Source organism: Trachypithecus francoisi, unplaced genomic scaffold (assembly GCF_009764315.1).
Source record: "Trachypithecus francoisi isolate TF-2019V2 unplaced genomic scaffold, Tfra_2.0 Lachesis_group0, whole genome shotgun sequence".
NCBI lineage: Eukaryota > Metazoa > Chordata > Mammalia > Primates > Cercopithecidae > Trachypithecus > Trachypithecus francoisi.
The window spans coordinates 188,542,527-188,566,282 of record NW_022681453.1 but is presented as its reverse complement, the minus strand read 5'-3'; the positions used below and the strand labels follow the sequence as shown (position 1 = coordinate 188,566,282).

At 39.1% G+C, this 23,756-nt stretch overlaps 1 protein-coding gene across 1 annotated transcript in view; it reads right to left on the bottom strand.

Annotated features, from left to right (window-relative positions):
* Positions 1 to 446: 446 nt before the first annotated feature.
* The window catches only part of TP63 (tumor protein p63), a 264,983-nt gene continuing 241,673 nt past the window's right edge, over positions 447 to 23,756 (bottom strand). The window contains 5 exon segments of the mRNA XM_033213045.1: positions 447 to 3,355; positions 3,358 to 3,505; positions 6,838 to 6,931; positions 8,226 to 8,370; positions 11,214 to 11,371. Coding sequence (XP_033068936.1) covers positions 3,210 to 3,355; positions 3,358 to 3,505; positions 6,838 to 6,931; positions 8,226 to 8,370; positions 11,214 to 11,371 — 691 coding nt within the window. The 3' untranslated portion in view covers positions 447 to 3,209.

Below are 23,756 nucleotides of genomic sequence, written 5' to 3'. Positions count from 1 at the left end.
ATTTAGCAATGAGTTTAAAAGGGAACATGGCCCATTCAGGGCCCACCATCTGCAGCATGCTCCCACATACCACAAGCTTATCTGCTTTCCACTCCACAGTTCGATGAGGTTACTGCCGAGTGTCATCGGAAGGTCACTAAGTTAGACATTAGGAATATTTGAAGTCTAGTCCCTGTTCTAAAGCAAACTCTTTCTGACCTCAATCAAATAAAGTATTAAAACTTTGAATGTCTCATTCACCAAATGAAAATGCCATTCTGGTCTTTCCTATTTTGTAGGTTGGCTAAAATGAGAAAAGAATGATTATTTGTTCTCAGATGAGAAACATCAACATTTGAACCTCTGCAATGTTTCTCTCGGTATCTCTCCTTCCTCGATAATATAAGTAAGGTCAAAGGATGGAAGAATGGACAAATAGGCAAACAGACACAGATAGACACACACAGTTTCTTAATGAGTTTTTATTTATTTTCTGATTTTATTGCATGTCCTGGCAAAACAAAAAGAGACTGCAGACTGGCTTCTGGCTCCCCAAAAGCCCATAACAGAAAATACCAAAAGACAAGCAACTGAAGCTTAAAAAATGTATCACGTGTATAATACCTTTCGAAAACATTAATAAAGCATATAAAACTTTTAACATTTGCTTCATTTTGTACAATTATAAAAATAATAGAAAAAATATCCCTTTAACATTCAATATCCCACATACTGTATTTTAGGGAAATACCAAGAAAAAAAAAAGGTAAAAGGATTTAATGAAAACTCTGCTTTCCATTTCTGTTTATAAACATCTCCAAACAAAAACACTTTTCAATTCTTCAGCTAACTGTATGAGCTGAGGCCACGAGAACTCCATTAAGCCCACTTCTAGTGGTTTCTGTGCTTAGTATTCTTTTACCCCTTTCTCTGGCTACTCATACACTCAAGGAGAGTAGGTTGCCATGAGGAGGTAAGCCAGTAAATGCCTAGCTTTGGCTAGTGCCAAATCCAAGAGACGTAGTACAGGAATTTGCAAGGCCCCAGTGTCACCTGAATAGTACTGAAATAGCTCGGAAGTCCTAGGTTTATTCAAACCGTCAGTAAAGTAAGGAAGCAGTTTGTCCTTCTAGGACCAAGGAACAGCTTTCATTCTTCCCCTTAATGGGTTTGCAAAGCTACCTGCTCGTTCCAGAAGTTAACAGTGCTTATTACCATTTAAGTACAACAAAACTTTGAAATCAAGGACTCAATCTCTTTAACATACAAAATTTTAAAAAAATAATAAAAAAAAAGACTTTCCCTTCCCTCCCCTCTTAAAATTGTAGCATTATTTCTTATTTGATGTGGTATTCTTACTAAATGGTATTTTCATGAACATACAAAAATAATAAAAAAAGGTTTCAAGTGTGGTTCTGGAAATCCCACTATCCCAAGAAGAAAAAAAAAAAAAATAATCAAAATACAAAGTATGCAATTTCACACAAAATATATATACACTTTTCAGAGGCAGCCCATACATTACATTTTAGAGCCATATTAGCCCTTTTGCACTTTAAAATTAAAATGGAAGCCTATGTGCAATGACAGCCCTTGACCAGAATGCATGGGAAAATTTCAGAGCTCATTTGCATGCATGCAAAAAATGTCTTATATTTCTGAAAGATCTATGAGGAATATTGTCATTTACACGTTTTCCCAAAGTTTCAAGGCAACTCTTTGTTTAAGTGGTTTAAGCAACAGCAGCCATGAAAGCCTTATCCCTTGCTCTGTGGGGACCTTTTCTTGTCTCTGGGTAGTCCCTAAGGGAGATGGACGGGAAACTGGGTTCTCACAGTTACTTGCCAACAAACTGAAACTCTTACTGGTTAAAAAAGGAAATAATACAGTGATGCAATTTATGCCACAGGAAAACCAATCTCATAATTTTATATTTTTCAAATCACCATTCCTATTGTAAACCTTAAAGATAGAAAGGTAAACAAGCCTCTACATGCAGAGTTTTATAGAATAGGAGGGTCTTTAAAAGAAACACTTACCAAGCAATATTATCTATGCTTCAAAAGATTTTTACAAAGTTGAATTTATGGTTCATTGAGATATCTTAGTGTTTAGTACAGACTCAACATTTCTGAATGATTCCTATTTACCCTGAATATTAACAGACAGTAAAACTTCACTGTTAGAACTAGTTAGATGGCACTTGTCCCAATCAAATCAATCTGAATTCTTAGAAGAGTAGCACATGTGTATTTGAGTTAATCAATCTAGTAGTGAAATTTAGTTTTAATACCTCTGTAATGGCAGCAAATGTTTTCCCAATCAATATTGTAAGATAAGGTATCTGGTATTAAATTTAAGGGGGTTATTGATATGTTCAAATACATGACAGCAGGTGTTTTTGAACTGGCTGCCATGGGCCTTTTAAGAATTTTCCTCATTCCCAACCAAAAACTAAAGAGGATGTTTGAACATAAACTTTTACTTATAACTGGATTAAATCACCCCAACGTGAACCATCATCACTAGAGGAAATGTCAGTAATATAAAATATACCAACACTGAGAAAAGAATACATATCTACAGTCTTACCTACATAATAAGCCATGGAAATGGATCTACTCAAAGGTTTGATGTGGCATGTATTTAGGATCCAAAGAACTGAAAGGACCTGTACATCATTGTCACTCACATGTAGCATTAAGCTCCAGATACCTATCGCCATACATGATACCCCTTAAGAGAAGGGGTATAGACAAACTATCCAAAACAAGTAAATTAAAAAATGGTCAATAAGTGCATCTCAATTTTCTTTCATTTAAATTACATTTTAAACAACACTCAATGCCCCCCACCCAGAAATCTATACTGTATATTTATATATTTATATATATAGTCTTAGACTATAAGGGTGAACATGCTTTATAAAAGTCAATGAGAAATCTCTGCAGCTTAAGGAGACAACCAACTCTTTTTTGCTCACTTCTACCTAGCCATGGCAGCTACAGTTCTGCAAGCTCTAGTTTTGAAGGCTTAAAGCCAGAATCAGAATTAGATGCCAGGTCAGATGTCAGGTAAGAGGTAGCCTCTTACTTCTCCTTCCCCTAAGAAATCAGACAGAAGAGGAAGGTGGGGAGGAGCTAAGGAGAAGGCTTTGAAGATTAAGCAGGAGTGCCTCGTAGGGGGCGGGCAGTTAGGAGAGGGTTAGGAAGAGCTCACGTGGTGAGGCTTCACTCCCCCTCCTCTTTGATGCGCTGTTGCTTATTGCGGCGAGCATCCATGTCAAAGTTGAAGTCATTCCACTCATCTCGGGGTGGGAAAGAGATGGTCTGGCGGAGGGTGAATCGCACCGCATCAATAACGCGTTCACCCCGGTCTCACTGGAGCCAACACTGACTGTAGAGGCACTGCTTGGGGTCCGCAGGAGATGAGAAGGAGAGGAGAATTCATGGAGCTGCCGGTGGTCCAGGATGCCCTTCCAGATTGCGTGTCGAAATTGCTCAGGGATTTTTAGACTTGCCAAATCCTGTGCAATAGGGGAAGGTGTCATGGAGAATGAAAACAAGGAGAAAAACTGACATTTAGTCCATAACATGGTGTCACTCCCTGATGCTCTGGTTTAATTGATCTGAATCGACCACAAATTAGAAAATAAAATTAGTTCTCTGAGTCTTCAACTCTATGTAACTAAGCACAAAGGCACAGCCTTGAGGTGCCATTCCTGCCTGTGTATAACACTTCACTTAGTCTCTACTGGCCTCAGTTTCTTCATTGGTAAAATGGGGATAATAGCTAGATGAGAGGACAAAAATCCCAAATAGAAACATGAGGTACGTACTGATGCTTGAATTTACCTGGCTAGTCACTAGAAGAAAGGTATTAAGGGAATGTCACCACCACTTGGTTGAGGAGATAAGAAGAAAAGATTGAGTACTTTCTATGTGCCAGGCACTGAATTATTTTATATTCATGATATCATTTAATCCTCAGATTAGTAGTAAACATTATTAGACCTGTTTTATAGATAGAATAACTGAAGGCCAGAGAGGTTGACAAGTTTAAAGTCACATAACTAAGTGAAAAAATTAGGGACTTAGGGCATCCTCAGAACCTGAAACGGCCCTTTTATCTAAAAGGTCTTTTGGTGTTTGAATAAAGCAAGGTATCAAAATGCAGAGCAGTTGTGTCTATGTTCTGTGAATGGGTGCAGAGGTCATTACAAATAGGGTCAACCTTAACTAACTGTGGTGATTTCGCTCACATTTATCTGCATAAGCTCTTTTTTAGATTGTTTCAGTGATAGCTCATATTTTCACGGGGCAGAATGGTAGGTAAATAGCACATTGTGCTTGGAGTGAGAAAACCGTGGCAGAGGTTTTGATTGTCACTGACTGGCTATAGGACTTTAGCAAGTCACTTATTCTCTAGCAGCCTCAGTTTCTTCATCGGTAAAATGAGATACAATTGCTTTATGGGGCAAAAGATGCTATAAGACTCATAGGTAAATACAGTTATGAAAGTATTTTATAAATTAGAACATACTCTACTATATAAATATTAACCATTTGTGTTATTACTATGTTGTATTGGTACCTCATTTTTGCTTGTTATGGGGACACTAATGAAATTCCCCAAATTTAGGTCACATTCCTTTTCCAGGAAGTGATGATGCGCAATAACTTAGACTGGCTCTAAGAGAAAAGCTGAGAAAAGGGTATCTCTTTCTAGAAATATGCAGGAAGAAGCTGAGGTGAGGAGGAGAAAACTGCACAGCTTCCCAACATTTCTCAATTTGGAAATTTGTAGTTTGGTGTCATATTTTCCTATCTATGGTGTGGATTTTCAGGCCATTAGAAATATTCCTAATCTCTTACTGTAGCAGAAGAATACCTTATAAAGAAGGTCAATCACAAATAAATAAGCATAGTTTTTTTTTTTTATGTTTTATTTTTAAGATGTAGTCTCGCACTTTCAGCCAGGCTGGAGTGTAGTGGTGCGATCTCGGCTCACTGCAAGCTCCACCTCCCGGGTTCACGTCATTTTCCTGCCTCAGCCTCCTGAGTAGCTGGGACTACAAACGTGCACTACCACACCCAGCTAATTTTTTTGTATTTTTAGTAGAGACAGGATTTCACCGTGTTAGCCAGGATGGTCTTGATCTCCTGACCTCATGATCTGCCTGCCTCAGCCTCCCAAAGTGCTGGGATTACAGGTGTGAGCCACCACACCTGGCCTAAATAAGCACAGCTTTTTATGTTTCTTGGATTGTTCCTACTTTTGAGGCTCTCAGTAAATGCAAAGCTCTTTGTAAATTAGACTCTGTTAATTTTCATGATGCCCTGGATAGATTTTAACTAATGACTGACAGGTGAGAAAGCTGTGGCCCACCGACTGGCATAGGACTTAGTCGACATCAGCAGAAATGAACTTACAGAGGGCATCTGCAGATCCTAATGATCAAGGGAGCATCTTGACGTATTCCCCAGTGGAAATAAGTGAGCCAGTGGAAAGTACAACTTTAAAAATATAGGGAAGAGGAGGATTCCCTGTTCCAAAGTGTAGGAATCTACTACAGGAGGCTCTCTCAAATACAGGGCAACTCTGTTCTCTTCAGTGGATGGAAGTAGTTGTAAAGTTCTCAGAATCATATTGGAACCCACTCTTCAAGCTTTCCCTGCAGTTTTCACTTACAACTGATTCTATCAGGGAGCAGCAGCCAGGAGTGATTTATGGGGTGAAGAGGGGTGGGCACAGGGGCAGTACACAATGTACATGTCACCTCATGGTGGGGGGCATTCTCACGCTGCAGGGGCATCTCTAGCATCGGTGCTCAAGGAGGGGGAAAAAAGAGGCCCCAACATAGAAGTAGCAGCAGAGGCAGAGAATGTCTTCTTCCACCAGTCCAAAGTACCCTCTGGAAGCTAGAAGAGAGGCTAGTGAACCCCAAAGAGAGCAACATGAAGAGCGCGGCCTAAGAGACAAATCAGATTGCCATAAACCAGAGCAACACTAGCTCCCGTGTGAGCAGTAGTTCAAAAAGTGGAGTAGGAAGCAAGAAAAAGTCCCCTCTCACCCAGCTTGTTTCAAAGACAAATCAAAGGATATCAAAGCCAGAAAGGAGTAATTTGAACCCAATATTTTATTAACTGAGGCCCAGAGAAGCAAAGTGATAACCCCAAGTTCTCACTGCTACTAAAAAGGGTGATTGGGATTTGACCCCATGGCCATTGATCATGCCCAATGACTAGAAATGGCTGGGCACTATTATAAAATTGAAAATTAGTAAAGGAACGTATAGTTTTAATTGAGAGGAACGGCTGAATCTCCCTTAAGGTACTAATTTAAAGAAAGGCAGAAAAGGCCAGTTAATAAAGTTAAAGACTGTAAGTTACACCTTTGTGTTCTATTCCTAGTTTTGTCTGACATAGTCATGGCACATGACTATTGCGCTATCTCTCCATGTTTTTAAGAGAATAGCACCACCGGTGTCCTGCTGTCCTTTCTGGGAACTTATACAGATTAATGAGAACACTCGAGAATTTCTGCTAATTCTTTAGAAATTACAAATTTTTTGATTGTGGGAATAGCTCCTCTTTCCCATCTTGCTAATAGTATCTGTGCAATAGACAATTGTTGACTGATCAGACAAGCTGAAGAAGATTGATTGCTAAGCTTCCAATGTGTACAGGTTGAGGCCTGGGAATCTTTCTAACATAGTTATGGGTTCCATCAAAATGGATAATTGGGGGCATGACAAAAACAAATTTTTAAACTATCAGGGATTGAACTACAAGGCAGTTGTCATCAGAGGAAAGAAATGAAGAAATAAAATTTGAGAAAAGTCTAACAGTTACTTACATCCATGGAGTAATGCTCAATCTGATAGATGGTGGTCAGCCCCTGGGTCGTGAAATAGTCCAGACATGATGAACAGCCCAACCTTGCTAAGAAACTGCAGAGGGAGGAGGGAAGAGGAAGGAGGAAACAGAAAAAGAAAGTTCACCCCAACTGCATTGGCGAGATAAGGGAAAACCCAACATTTTGCCCTTGGATGCCCTACATAAGAGATTAGGAGTGGATAATATATATGCGGGCCTTAAGTCTGAGGTTTGGAGATTATTGGTGACATGAAGTTTAGGTCTATAGAAATTAAAATCGACTATAAGGATTCCTGCAGATCAGTGATTATCATATGGTGATCTGTGGAATTCTAGGGTTCCGTGTAAGTGTCCTAGAAACCATTGCAAAGGGTGAAAGGGAAGTCCAGTGTTCGGGTTCCTAACTTTCTTGCTGCTTGGCTCTTCACTTCAAAAATAACATCTCTACTTTATTTGTTTTGTATCTGGGCTTTGTGAGAATGGTTCATGTGGTTAAGAAAAAATTGTAGGCCTCTACTCCATGAAGTCATTCATGCCTTTTGATTTATCTCCTCCTCAGGATACAGATCCCCTTCCTTTTGGTGCTGGTCTTAGACTGATGATGATGCCACCATCATTACAGAACAGATCCTGGGTGGACTAGGCCATCACTTTGCCATCCCTGTGACTGACATGCAGGAAAATCAACACAAATTGTTCCAGTAGCCAAATGAAACAATCATTCTGCACATGAAGCAGAAGAAGAAGATACGCACTGGGCAAGAGATCTGGGAACCTACTCTTGCCTCTGTGGGAAGCAAATCTTTCAGACTTCATGCATTTCTTTATTCTGCCTATCTGAACCCCCCTTTGCTGGAGTGTGCCCATTTCTCATAGGCAAAGTAGTAAAGGCCATCAGTTTTTGAAAGTCCCTGTCATTTTGGGTAACATTAAAACTCTTTATGGACATCCAACTCCAAAATAATGGTCCCATGGTGGCTGAGAGCTATGAGGATTAGAGAGAGGAAAAGGAGCAAGATAGCAAGTTTATTGCCCTTTTGGAAACCCAGCCCTGAGCACCAACTTGAGGGCCGCAACTGACAATGTAAAAATGTGAGAGAGGAGGAAGGGAGTAAGTGAAGGCGAGGGAAACAGACATGAAAACAATATGCCTATAAACACACATTTTCCCTTGTTTCCATGCTGATTATAGTTTTCCTTGATAAAACATTGCTGACCACTCCACAGATCAGAGATAATAGTGACTGAACTCCAACCATAGGATTGCTGTCTTTCCTTCCAACTGTTTAATGGACTATAACAGTATCCGCCCTCCACCATCCCGGGATGCTTAGGACAGGCCCCCAGAGGCACATGCTGTGGACTCACCTGACGATGCTGCAATCTGTGGGATATGGAGGTGGGGGGGTGCAGTGGGAGGTGGATGGCATGGAGAGTGGGGGAGGGAGTGCCTGGGTGGGGCTGAGTCCATTCATGTCTCCAGCCATTGGCATGTGGGTGCCCATCATGGGAACTGAACAGAAGCAGGAGGAACAGAAAGGGTTACTGCCATCATCATGCACCAGCATCCCTGTGGTCCATCTTGTCTGGTTAAATTTTATCAAGGGCCTAAACTACCAGCCTTCCTTTTTAATCTTCTCTCTCACTACACCCCTTCAAGCGGCCTACATCTAGTCAAACAGAACGGTCAGACTCCAAACTAATTAGGCACCTCCTGACTTTTGTACCTTGTCCTAGAACAATCTCTTTCCTCCCCTTTCTCTACTTCTAATTCTGTAGTTGCTAATTGCTCTTAATGTTAACATATTCTTCCTTGTGTTTGCCTTCAAGGGTTATATTTCTGTCTCCCTCACTAACCTGTGCAAGCAGAGAGATTAGATCTTACAGGTGTCTAGATCCCTACGGTCCCTAGCACAGTGCCTGGCCCAGAGTAGGTGTTCAGTAAATTTAGGTTAAACCGATAAATGCACAAATCTGTGAATGAAAGAGTGACCCTTGGAATATTTATTTGGGAATAGGAAGACTGACTTCAATATTTAGAAGGACTCATGTGCCTAATAAATGGGGATACAATTAAATATTCTATTACTTATGGTCCATTTTCAGGGCTGTATACAGGAACACCACCAATACTTGCTGATATTTTACTAAACCATGAAGTGCAAACATTCACTAATAGAGAAAAAAAGCTTAATATCAATATTTATGAAATGAATTTTGCCTTCATGTCAAAAAGAACAAAATAATTTACTAAAAGATTAATGTAATTTGTTTCTACTTTAGTGAGTAGCAGTATGCCTAGAAAACATCTTTGCCACTAACTAAAGAGCATAATCGATCACATCTCAGTCTGTTTCCCTTCTGAAATAATTGTGAAGTACAAATATAAACGTCATGCACATGTACCCTAGAACTTAAAGTATAATTAAAAAAAAAAAAAAAAAAAAAAAAGAAAAAAGTAGGCAAACTGTAACTTATACAAATGTGAACCATCATCACTATTATCACAATTTTGTCATCCCAAGAAGGAACTTGAGGACTCTAAGATGTCACAAGAAATAATATAAAGTTGAAAATAAGTGGTTTCTATTCTTTTTATGTCAAAGTAGACCTGTCAAGGGGTCAGGTTTTAAGCCTTATGATGCATTTGTCATTAGTGAGTAATCTCACTCTAAAGTCTATGTTTGCCATAACAGGCAACCATTCCAAACACACACACCTCTATCTCATTAAAATATGAATGTGTGGCCAGGTGCAGTGGCTCACGCCTGTAATCCCAGCACTTTGGGAGGCCGAGGTGGGCGGATCACCTGAGGTCAGGAGTTCGTGACCAGCCTGGCCAACATAGTGAAACCCCATCTCTACTAAAAATACAAAAAATTAACCAGGCGTGGTGGTGCACGCCTGTAATCCCAGCGACTCGGGAGGCTGAGGCAGGAGAATGGCTTGAACCTGGGAGGCAGAGATTATAGTGAGCCGAGATTGCACCATTGCACTCCAGCCTGAGCAACAAGAGCGAAACTCTGTCTAAAACAAAATAAAAAGCCAAAACAATGACTGTGTGCCACTAGACCACAGAAAGTCATAATCCTAGCCTCCCCTGATTTCTTTAGAAGAGACAACACTGAAATGCATGTGTAGAGGTTTGATCAAAATAATTAGGATTTCAAAAGCCAAGCTTGAGGGTACTGTTTTTTAGGTAGTAGGGACTATATGATAGCCATGCAATGTTCAGTCTTCTGAATCCTCAAGGGTGTTATACAATCTTTTGCATTTTTAACACCACTTTTTTTTCCTTCAAGTTTGTGTATCCACTTTGCTAGATTTAGTCCTAGTGGAGAAGATAACTGTATTTATAGTAAAGCTATATGCCAGTCAACATCCACTTGGAGGCCCAATTCTTACAGTGTCTTTTTCATTTGTACTTAGCTGATATGAGGAATGTGTGTGAGAAGAAATAAAAGGCAGGCTGCTTTGTAGGTCAATTCCTTACTGACTGTGTCTGGAATAGAATAGGTGAGTTTAAAAGGCCAGGATTATAGAGAAACAGACATAAAACGTTAAGTATATAAAGTGATAATTTTATGGATAGAAAATGAAGTATTAGAGAAGTAACTTCTTTGTTATTAGAGGTGTTTTTTTCATAGAGTCCAGACTATAATCTACTTTTCTAGATTTTTTATTATTATTATTATTTTGAGACCGAGTCTCACTCTGTCACCCAGGCTGGAGTGCAGCAGTGTGATCTCAGCTCACTGCAACCTCTGCCTCCCGGGTTCAAGTGATTTTCGTGCCTCAGCCTCCTGAGTAGCTGGGATTACAGGCATGCACCACCAGGCTCAGCTAATTTGTGTATTTTTAAGAGAGACAGGGTTTCACCATGTTGGCCAGGCTGGTCTCGAACTCCTGACCTCAAGTTATCCACCCGCCTTGGCCTCCCAAAGTGCTGGGATTACAGGCGTGAGACACTGCACTCGGCCTATTTCTCTAGATTTTAAGTTCACTGAAACGTGCTACTTTATGCATGTTGCATCCATTTTCTTTTGACTATTTCAAAGGCTGCAGGAGGTGAGTCTCCATCCAGGATAGCAGGAAGTAGACTGTTCTTTTCACAGAAATCCTTATCCCTACTGAAGAAACATCCTTCTCTATCTCTACCAGTAGTATATTTTGCAATGAACGACAAGCCGAAAAAGTGAAAGGTCCACAGTCAGAAACCCAAGCCACTCCACTTTGATTTGATCTGTCCCACTGTGCCTCTCATTTAGCTTAAGAACATGCTTTTCCCCATCCCAGAGACTTGTCCTATGCTAGGCTGTTCATCCTTCAGCCACAGCTAAAAGGAGATGCTCTTACTGTTGGCCCCCATGCCATCAGGAATGGTTGTAGGGGTGAGGGCGTTGCGCTGCTGAGGGTTGATAAGCTGGCTCACAGACGGCAGCTTGTTCATGCTGTTCATTTTGTTCAGAGGTGGGGAGCTGTTACCATATGAAGACTGGGACTGTATTGAGGTCCTAGGAAGACAAACGTGGAAATGACGGTGAGCACGGGACACTGAAGAGTGGGGACTGTTGATTTTCAACAGGTCTCTGTTTAAAACATGGCCCCCAACCAAACATTTGAAAACATTCCTCTAGGATTAATGGTAAGAAGTTAATTTTGTTTCCATCTGAGAATGTTTCCTGAATAGGCAGAAACTGATTGCAAGGCTATCATCAAATCATATTTTTCCTGAATGTGCAGAGTGCAAGGTTTAGTATTTCCTTTGAGAAAGAGAAAATTATTGCCTCCTTTTTTCCCTTCAATTGTTTTCTCCATTCCCTTTTCCTCTTTTCCCCTTCAACTCAGATAAGTTTGAAAAGCAGTTAGGGAAAAGAATTGAGCAAAGACTTAAAGGCTGACGAAAAACATGGATATCCCACGCTCAAACTGCAGCTAAGGCATTCCATTTGTAGCTTTCTGCATATTCTATTTGGGATAAGCAGAAAATGACTATGAAGCCAATCAAACTGGGCATTTGGCAGCTCATCCTGCTGTCATGCCGAGGCCCCTACTTGGAAACATGCATTTTCAACAGAGATGTTCATGATGTATGAGAGAACCTACTGGAATGCCAAAAGCATTTCTACACAGGAGAACACTGAAGCCCAAATAACTATTCTATTGACTTTCCATAAGTCTCCTGGAAGAAATGAAAAAAAAAAAAAAAAAAAAAAAAACAAAGCAAGATAAAAACCCAATAGTTTTCCATTCAGCATGACCTTCAATTTGGAAAGTTACTAGAACTGGTTTGTCACATTATATCTTACAGATAATATTCTCAACTCAACTGTCATTCCTGATGTTTTATCTTAATATAAAAACTAGTGATGTGTACTACAACGAGAGTCACAAAGTCAGAGCTGAAGCCTTCCTCCATCATATATTAGGATACGTTAGATGCCCATGCGAGCATCCTGGCCTTTGTTTTCTCACAAGAAAACTATACCAACTACATACATTTACAATTGCTGCATGAGTCGGATGTTGGAGTTAATAAAACTGAAGACATGGTCCCCATCTTTGAGACACTCATAGAGTAGTGGAGGCAATGGATATAATAATCCATCCTACCTTATACGGCTATGATGAGAACTGAAAAAGAGACGATGAGGAAGAAACGTACAGACTATGCAGCAGCTACATTGAATTATTGTGACCACAGAATGAAGACTGAACTTTAAGCAAGTTTCTAGTCTGTTATGGGAAAACTCCCCTTTAAAAATTCTCAAACAAAATGAATTATGTTGTTCCTGTTTACCTTTTCCCTGTCACAGCCTTATTTACATTAGAGGGGAGATCAATTTTTTCTTTGAGTTTTAGCTGCAAATGTATGTATAATTCAAATTTTAGAGGTTCTGTAAATGGACCCAGGTTTCAAGCATATATGGCATATTTGAAAACATAATTTTTAAAATGGCCCTCAAAGCTGGTCTTCGAAGCTGCCACTCTGCATTCTCCATAATTCCATGAAATAAGGAAGGCTCCATTCCATGTCAACGAAGAGCCACAGCTAGATGAATGCAAACAATATGCTCTATTTTAATGTGTATAAGTTATCATGTCGATTAATGTAGAATCAACAATTCAGGTGTATTTTGCAATCACTGCCTTTAAGGTAGGAGGGTATTGACTTTTCTCTTTAGCCCTTATCAAATACTCACAATTATAGATCCACATTGTGTATATATACTGGTGCTGATACAATAAATCCTCCCAACTATAAAACATTTTCTGAATGATTGTCACACCATCCTTGTGGAGCAGGTCATGGTATAGCAGGGCAGAGATGGACAGAAATTACTATTCCAAATATACATATGGGTAAATATAAGGTTCTAAGAAAAAACATACGCCCAAGGTCACATGTTGCTAAATGGATGCATTGAGGACAGAACCAGGTCTCCTGGTACCTATTGTTTTTTCTAGGTTATAGGGACAAGAAATAGATGAAGTAGTAAGAGAAATGTAGGAGACCAAGATGGAACAGGGGCAAAGGAGGTAACTCCAGCTACTACCAAGCACTTCTGAATCCACTCCGTCCCTGTGGGGGAGCCTTTCCAAAGAGTCAGCACACATGGCTATACTTAGGATCATCCATTAGTCCACATCAGAGTATAGGAAAGCATGGGGCAAGGCAGTAAAGAGATTCTCTGCCAGCTGATGTTTCTTCGATTCTCTTTGCTCACTGAAAAGTACCTAAGATTCCAGGTAGCCCATATTCCTGATGCAGTTGGTTCTCTGTAACCTAAGGAGATCTCTCTATCTGTCCCTTCTCAAACCAGTCAAATGTACAGTAAGAGCTAATAGCAGGGCTTGAATTATTAATATCTGCAATTGGAAAAACAAAAATACGTTTAAAAGCTTTGCATCTTTTTCTGGACACTGAGAGTAAATTCCTTCTTACAATTCCTGTTATAACCTCCTGCTTTCTTTAGCTTGTGGTTACTATTTTTGACTATCTTATCAGTTCATTTACCATTTTTCATCATAAGCCACTAATTTGAGGAGGGTAGGTCAGAAACCACAGATGAAGAAAGAAGGAACATAGATTTCAAGTCAATCAAAACATCTGGGTCGCCTTCTGGATCTAACACAAACTAAGTGACGCAGGATGTTGTATAAGTCTCTTGAGTCTCATTTTCTTAACCTGTAGCCCAGATATTATACCTACCCTAGAAGATTTCTAGTAAGAATGAGATCACGTGACAGCCCTGGACAGGGTCCAGTGATTTGTAGGTGCTCAGGAAACATCAGCGTCTTTGACTCTTTCCCTCTAGCCCCGAATATTTCACACTCTGATGTGTGGCCCATGGGATAGAAGTTAATGATGTAAGAATTAATAAGAGGAGGTGGCCAGAGGTGAGTTGGATTCTTAATTGAACATATCCAGAAATGAAGGTGAACAGTTGAATGGGGCTAACAGTCAGGAAAGGTCAGAAATTCGGAATGCCTTCCCTTTAATGTAAAAGTGAGTTTTAAAGCCACAAGGAAGGGGAGCAAGGTACTCTGTCTATTATTAATTTCACAATGACTGAACTAAAAGAAACATTCTGATAACTTCTACATACTGTGAAAAAGGAAGCAAGGCTGAATAAACTCACAGCCAATTTGAAAGCCTTGAAGAACAATCTTTTTTTTTTTTTAAATACAAATTTAATGTAACAGTTCTTAGATGAAATATTCCAAAAATTTCTGGAGAAACTAAAGAGAAGGAAAATGTGTTCAAAAGAATAACAGGACCTGTACCATTCTGGTTTTCTTGCCTACACTCTCCTCCCCTATTCAAAACCCAAAATACCCAAAAAAGAAAGAATCCAGCTTTCTGCAGAAAAAAATCATAAGGTGTATACCTCAGGTTGTTTTCTCTAGAGCCTCACTAGATTTTTCTAAGAATTCGGTGTAACAGAGATGTAGAAAATAATATTTCACGTATTTCTAGTTTTGAAGAAAAATCCCATTGAAGCCAAGTCCCAGTTCTTAACTTTTAACAATATAAGCTTCTGTACAGTTTCTGAAGGATAAAATTCAAAATTGAAAAGCGAGAAGTGGTTTTAGGACGTACAGGCCTTGAAGTCAGGTTTTCTGGTTCCAACCCTAGTGACTATCTACGTGGTAGAATATCAAAATTCCTGCAAAGACACAAGTTACGTTATCTACCACCGAGATGCCCAGAATTCCACTAGATTCCTTCTTTTGGCCAAAATCTTCCATCGCTAATTAAAAAGCAACTCTCTAGTAGGATTTGGCGATAGCTTAGGCTAAATCATTTCCACAAACCATTTCTGGAGTAAAGAATTTGGGAGCGGAAAGGGATACTGAAGGCAGAGCAGAGCATCTCTGTTATGAGAAAGATCAGGAAAAAAACAAGCATTGGGGGCAACATGGACTATCAGAAAAAGAATCGTGTCTTCTCTCAATTTTAGCCAGTAATGCCTGCCTGTGACTTTTCTCTCTAGCTATCTGGCTTCTAAAGACAGTGCAGCATTTATTCTCTAGATGGGAAAACTGTAATTTTCTAATATTTTCCATCATTTCAAATATGTGCATTTATATACAAGTCATTATAAACACATCAAAAACTTACTTAAAAATAGGCCGAAAGAAAAGAAAAACCCTTCTTTTTTTTTTTTTTTGAGACGGAGTCTCGCTCTGTCGCCCAGGCTGGAGTGCAGTGGCCGGATCTCAGCTCACTGCAAGCTCCGCCTCCCGGGTTTAAGCCATTCTCCTGCCTCAGCCTCCCGAGTAGCTGGGGCTACAGGCGCCCGCCACCTCGCCCGGCTAGTTTTTTTGTATTTTTTAGTAGAGACAGGGTTTCACCGTGTTAGCCAGGAGGGTCTCGATCTCCTGACCTCATGATCCGCCCGTCTCAGCCTCCCAAAGTGCTGGGATTACAGGCTTGAGCCACCGCGCCCGGCCAGAAAAACCCTTCTGAAAGAAAAAGCAAATATCAAAAAACGAAACGTACTCACCAATCCTTTAAGGGCTTTGTGAATCAAAGTTATTAGACCAATTGAAAAACACTTTGCAAATATAACAGAAGCATCGGGTTTTACTAATGTACTTTTATCTCAAATATAAAGGTATTTTTTTTCTGAAATATTTATCTAAAATACTAGGTTTTTTGGGGGGGGTTAGAACTTCTTATGAAGCTTTTCAAAGCAATTATTGAAGGCTCAAAACATATTATAACTAAAAAAAAAAAAAAAAAAAAAACATTGGACATAGGTTCCGCTGTTGGTTTCTGGCCAAATATTTGCTAATGTCTATGTCACAGAAACCATGTTATTTAAAACATCTGGATTTGATTCAAATTCATTTTAGAAAATTTAGCAAATTAACATACAGGAAGTTTGTCAGGAGTGTCAATAAATGATTCTGTGGTGCCTGGCTTCCTATGACAAACTTTAAAACTCACAGGGCTAAAGTATTTCTTCAGTTAGTTTAGGCATTTGAGTTCATTGTTACGATTGGTGACCTTGATATAGAGTATCTTAAATAAAAACACCGAATACTGACAGAAGAAATGTACACAGGAACAAAGTAACGATTCTATTCTTCTTCTTCTTCCTTAGACCTACACGTGCTACTGCAAGCACTTACATGAGAATATACTAGTATTTAACAGGAAAAAAGTGAGAGAGACAGAAACAAAAAAACTGCAAGATAAACCAAGATGCAAAAGTTTATTGAAAATTAAAACCACACATCCACAAAAGCAACAGCCTCAATAACAAGAAATCATTGTCTTGGTGACAGAAAATACAGAGCTGGTGACTGGGTGTGGGAAGTTGGAGGGGAGGAAAAATTTTAAAGTCTTTATGCTATTATCTTAAAATATGTTTTTAAAATGGAAAGAAACAGAGATTCTCTAAACTCTGAATTTAAAAAAAGTGGTCTACCCTTTCAATCTTTAATTTCCAGTCCAGGAGTACTGATTTTAACACATGGCTGCTTGGATCTCATTTACTCAAAACATAAGTCTCCTGGCTAAATGCATTGAACAGTATCAGTGATATGGCTGGCTTTATGGTAGACAGGCTTGAGGGACAGAAGCTCTAATTAAGCAAATTAATCACAGATTTTGTGAGAGGACTTTAAATTCTATTTTAAGCTTTGAATAATGGTAAACAACTGCGTAAGGGCAATATTACTGGGGGGGATTTGTCTTTCTATTAAAAGCACAAAATGAGTTCACCTGCTATGGGGGGGGCCAAACAACAGTTTTGGTAGTAGGTCTTCCAGGGTTTCATGTACGAGAAAAACTTTAGCATATCAGATGCCAACATACAGTGGTAGAGGCAGGTACACAGCATTAAGAAATGTTCCACCTACACATGAGGGGAGGATACAAATAATGAAAGTTCTCACAAAGAAGACAAAGAAGAACTCTCCACCCACAAAGTTGATTACTTTTGGTAAAGATCACCTCACTGCCCAGCAGTACACTTGACACCTTTGTTTCTTACTACTTGCAATATTATTACATGACCAGCATTAAAAGGGTCTGACTGAGTCTCTCAGTCACCTACAACTTACTTATGCACAGACAGTAACAACTTCTTCTCCTTTTCTTAAAAAGACATCTTAAGTTTGAGACCTGCTCAAAAGCTTCCCTATGAATTTTAGAAAAACAACAGAAGAAAACAGAAAAGGGTTCCAATAAACATCTTAATGCCCCTTTCCCCACTCCACCCCTCCCTCCCAGGAAACAACAGAAAGCTCACAGACAAACACAGTGGTTCCTCACCCACCAATGGCAGGTCTAAGGATACAAAATCTGCAGAAAACATCCTTTCTTGTAAAGTTTTGAGTCCCTTCAAAAGATTCTCTCACTAGTGGCTTTGTGCCTTTGAGCAGTTGAGTCTCTGAGCCAAAGTGTCTTCAAGTCCTGTTATGAGGGCTAGATACACACACACACACACACACACACACACACACACTCACATATACACATGGAAATACAACACACACACTTAAAATATAGAGATAGGGCTCTATGGGTACACTGATCGGTTTGGGGGGTTGGAATGTCTAAAGAAGACGTCAGATTGTTTTGGAGTTTCTCTCCGGGGTTCCACAAGCTCATTCCTGAAGCAGGCTGAAAGGAGACTGCAGAGAGGAACCAGAGAAAAGAAAACAATGAAGGCTTAGGATTTCATCTATTCAAATCAATTGAATACAGAAACACATTCCTTATACCTTCATGATCATAGTATAGACAGAATAGAGTGCCTGAAAAGCTATTTTTGTTCTTCCAATTGATCTTCTTTTAAAATTGCTGAGACTTCTCAAGATTTTTATGAGGAAGAAATGGGATAAGGCTGTAGTAACAGAAATAAACATCAGAATCACTTGTGAAACTTATAAAAATGCATTTTCCTGGCTCCCTTCCAACACAAGCTGGCATTCAGGAAAACATATTTTTAACAAGTTACACGAGGCGATTCAGTCGAGGACCACTGAGATAAGGTAGATCAAGGTATTTAACACAGTGCTTAGCATATGATTTACCGGACTCAATTAGTTAAAAAAAGGAATGTAAAAGAAGAATAAACTTTAATCTTTTGTAAAATGTCATCTGGTCAATTATTATCCCTCATTACAGTTCTTGTCTAGCCTAAATGTGAGGTATGGAGAAATATGATATTATCAGAATGGGGCCTGTGTCATCACGCATTTACAAAGAACTGTTTAATGAGTATTTTGGATATTCCCAGATTGAGACAGATAAATACCTTAATCCTTTGAGTAACAAACTCGGCCTATGAATGTATATATCAAGCCCAAGAAAGCATTTTTTTGCATAATTAAGAAATTATTTATGCCACAAGGATGCCAGAAATAAACCCTTTTATTTTGCTAAAAGTTGGGCAAACTCATGAACTGTTTGGAAATTGTTTCCCAGACTGGCTTGTTGAATCACATTTGGCTATGACTTTCAAAAGGACAAAGCCATTTTTATTTGCTTAATGCTAGGATTCAGTAAACCATGTCACCAGCAAGAATTCATATCATCTTAACAGAATATGCCCTAATAAAAATGGATAGGGAAGCAGTGTACAGCCAACAAAAGACCTGTAAGACCTGGGACTGAGCCTGATTCCGCAATGAGGTGAGAGAAGTTACAAAAGTAATGTCTAATTGAGTTTTTTCTTCACTACCAATTCAGAGATAATAAATCGTTGCCCTGAAAACTTCGTAACCATGAAATTCAAAAGTAAACTGTAGGCTGAGTACGGTGGCTCACACCTGTAATCCCAGCCCTGTAGGAGGCCAAGGCGGGCGGATCACAAGGTGAGGAGTTTGAGACCAGCCTGGCCAACATGGTGAAACCCATCTCTACTAAAAAAAAAAAAAAAAAAATACAAAAATTAGCCAGGCATAGTGGCAGGTGCCTGTAATCGCAGCTAAGCAGGAGACTGAGGCAGGAGAATTGCTCGAACACAGGAGGCAGAGGTTGCAGTGAGCTTAGATCACACCACTGCACTCCAGCCTGGGTGACAGAGCAAGACTTTGTCTCAAAAAAAAAAAAAAAAAAAGTAAACTGTAAAAGCTTGTGTAGTTCCATAATAATGATAAGGATGAATCATATGAAATTATCAATATTCATCTGTTTTTAACCTATGAAGCTGGTAATTCCAAACAGATATTCTGGAAATGTGGAGGATTTCTCTGTCAAACCTAGAAATATGGTGTTGACATTTTCTGTCTGTTTGGAGATTTGTGTACCTTTCTCTCTTCTACGTTAATAATCCTGAAAATATTGCCTGGTTCTTTCTTGGATACATGAGTCTGAGACAAAATATCAATATTCTTGATAACCATTGCCAAACAAGTTTAAAGATACAGGACTTTAAACTGAATCTACAAGAATAAATCCCAAGTAACTGAAAACAGAGTCAGAAAACCATGCCAGGCACAGTGGGGTGTGCCTGTGGTCCGCAGCTACTTGGGAGGCTGAGGCAGGGGATTGGTTGAGCCCAGGAGTTCAAGTCCAGCTTGGGAAAAATAGTTAGACTCCATCTCTAAAACAATCATACAAAAAAGAGACAGAAAAATGAAAGTAGATGTTTAAGTTTTATAATTAACTACTTACTTAACTGCCAATGAAGCACAACACAACATTACAAACAGCTCTGTGTTCTAAATCTGATTCTAGTCTGAGCTTTATTATAAACTGGCTACAAAATCACAGAGCCTCAGTTTCTCTGGCTATGGTGTGAGGGGCTGGAACCATGGATTTAAGATCCTGCTTTGTTCTAATAATCTCTGACTTGTGTTACTAATGAGCCGCAATTATCAAGTCATCATGAAAGAGAAGGAAACACTAAGGGCCCATCAGGGTGTCACAGATCTGTTTTATCATTTAAATAAAATTCATCCTGTAGAAGCTCAAAAATAAATTTCCAGAGGAAAGTAAGAGCTAACCTAAGCCAAACTGTAACAAAGCGATGTCGGCCTCATTTTTATGTTGGAAGCCAAGAATAAGGGAAAACTATTAAAAGATGAAAAAGAAACAGTACTGATCTGAAGTACAGAAGTCAAAACATTGCTAAACAGGTCTCAAGAGGCTTCTGCAAATCTGTCTTAACCGTTAATGCCCCTTGATAATATGAAGGCAAGAAGTCTAAAGACAGGTCCGATTTGTCTTTCCATTAGATTCTGGCATCTAGACACATAACTCTCTATATTTATTCCAATATATGCAAATTAACTAAAATCACATTTCTTCATAGTATAAAGCCTACTTGTATCTGTAACAATTTGATTCACAGCAACTCTGCAAAGTCTATCTTCCATAAAACCTATGATCATGAAGGTAATTGTGAAGAAATTTTTTAGAAAAGAAAAACCATGCACAAATGAAAAGCAAGCAGAAGAAAACACATAGTGGGAACCTAATAGAAGTAATTAAGGTAAAAAAATATTGTAGTGCCACCTTACAGAAAGTACATTCTCTTCCCACTAATTTTCCCTCTACTATAAAGAAAAATACAAAATTGATTCCTTACCAGCATAAAATTGGTACTACATTTTTGGAAAGAAAATCACAGGCTATTATAGGTATTTTCCAAGCTGATTTATTCTTTTCAAATGATTGCCAGGAAATTAGATTTTCATTTTTCTTTGTTTAGTCATTCACGCTCTTTCTTGGAGATTTGCATGAAAATAAGAGCTAAAAAAACTCAGTTGAAGAATACAACTGAAAGATGTATATAGATGCATATCAATCACTGGAGACCCATGTATATATAATGTTACAAAGATTATTAGACCAAATAGACCAAATGTCTATATTTTGCAAAGATTTAATTTTGCAGTCTGTTAATTTTCATGCACAAGTTATTGCAACTGTGAGATATCAACTCAAAAGCATGCATATAACACATTTGAATGAACACACAGGGAACTACGAAGCTACTAGTTCCTTATTATCTATCTGTGGTCACACATGCAAAAAGTGTAAATATGTCCCTAAAATCTTGTGTGCTTTTAAAAATAACACAATATTAACATGTGTTTTCTGCTCTGGTGACACAGATTATTTTATGAAATATGAATTAAAAATTCCCTTTAGAGCAATGTGAGCTAGTCAAACAATAAGCAAGGGATACTCCTGGTATAAAAAAAGAGGGTTGTGTATTTTCGTGTATGCCATAAAAACAAATACATTTAGCATATGTCCCTGAACTGAATGGTGTCAATCCTCCTGGCTTGTCAAGTCTCCAAAACAATGACACGAAACTATTCTTTTACTCATATGATCCACGGAAACTGTTTAAAATTGTCCTATTAACTTGCACAATGCTGAGAATAAATTTCCAGAGCTTTCTTCAAACTCAGAATGTTAAGGTTAGAAATTCACCATTAAATTGTAGACCATGGGAAGGCAGGAGTTACATCTTTCTCTCTTCTATCCTTAATGCTTTCACATAGCAGATCTTCAATAAGAACGTGTGACGTGAATCAAGTCAACTATTCCAGCCTCATCTGACACTGAGGTTGTCATTAACTGCATTTTATTTCTGGATGGGCATGCCTCACTTTCTCAGACAAAAAAGATATCTGTTCAAGGCTGGTGTTGTTTTTATTAGATACTGAAATGCCACCTGAAAAACCACTTTAGGATTTCCTAAAATCTTTTAATACCTTTCTAGTTGGGAATATACATATTAACTTCCAAGTACACCTATCAAACAAAATTGGAGCCTCAAGAAGCAATGAAAGGAGAACCACCTCATTTATCTGTAAGACAGACTATCAAACTACAGCAAGCTAAGAGTAGTTTATATATATATGTATTTTTTTTTTTTTCTTTTTCTTTTTGAGATGGAGTCTCTCTCTGTTGCCCAGGTTGGAGTGCAGTGGCACAATCTTGGCTCACTGCAACCTCCACCTCCTGGGTTCAAGCGATTCTTCTGCCTCAGCCTCCCAAATAGCTGGAACTACAGGCGCGCACCACCATGCCCGGCTAATCTTTGTATTTTTAGCAGAGATGGGGTTTCACCATATTGGCCAGGCTTGTCTCAAACTCCTGACCTCGTGATCCGTCCCCCTCGGCCTACCAAAGTGCTGGGATTACAGGTGTGAGCCACCACACCCGGCCTACAATTTTTAGTAGGGGGACAATCAAAAGGAGAATAATATTTCATGGCATGTGAAAACTACATGAAATTCAAATTTTGGGGTCCATAAAGCAAGTTCCATTTATGGAACAGCCATTCTCTTTCCTTTATGCATTATCTTCAGCTGTTTTTGTGCTACAACCACAGAGCTGAGTAGTTGGCAAAAGACAATATAGACCAGAAAATCTAAATATTTACTACCAGGACTTTACAAAAAGCAGCTTGCCAATTCCTCTACTACATTTGAGACCTTTCCCTATTAAGTGAAAAAAAAAAAAAAAAGACAGGAAAGCCAACTGAACAGTGACTAGTTCAGCATGATACATTACTTAGTGATTCTTTGGGGGTCATTTTGGTATAGTCAAGCTTCTAGAGTGAACAGGAGGAAATTTGGGGGTGTTTCTTAATACCATGACATGCTTCCCTTGGGAAAGGTAGATATCCCTCCTGGGTCTATAAATGATGTTACAGGCCTGTTTCTTTGATCCTGGTTGTAAGATTTTATAAAAACTAAGTCATTTTTCACTTAAGTATGTTAGTATATATTTCCATCTGACATCCCAAAACATCCATCTGATTAGCAATGGAAATTGTGCCCGCAACAGTAATTCGCCTTCAGAATACTCTATGTTTAATGATTAAACTTTCTGCTCGGGCTTACAAATAAAGCCATACCATTAAAAGTTGCAAAACTTTTATGCTAAAAGTACATGGTGAGATCCCTTCTGGCCAAAAAGGATCTTGGATGCTCAAATAGCGTAAAGTCCTCTGAACACAGAGTGTGCTTCTTTTCTCCCTGCCGTCCACTCCACCCTGTAGACAACAGGTGCTCAGAAAATGTTTCTTCACCATCAGAGATACATTCATATTGATTAAAGAAAAATAATAAAGCCAGGCACGGTGGCCCATGCCTGTAATCCCAGCACTCTGGGAAGCCGAGGTGGGTGGATCACCTGAGGGCAGGAATTCGCGACCAGCCTGGCTAACATGGTGAAACCCCGTCTCTACCGAAAAAATTCGCTGGGCATGGTGGTGGGCGCCTCTAATCCCAGCTACTTGGGAGGTTGAGGCAGGAGAATCGCTTGAACCTGCTAGGCAGAGATTGCAGTGAGCCAAGATCGTGCCACTGCACTCCAACCTGGGTGACAGAGCGAGACTTAATAATAATATTAATAATAATAATAATAATAATAAGCCCTCTTTATTACGTTTTCCAAAGCTAACTCCCTAC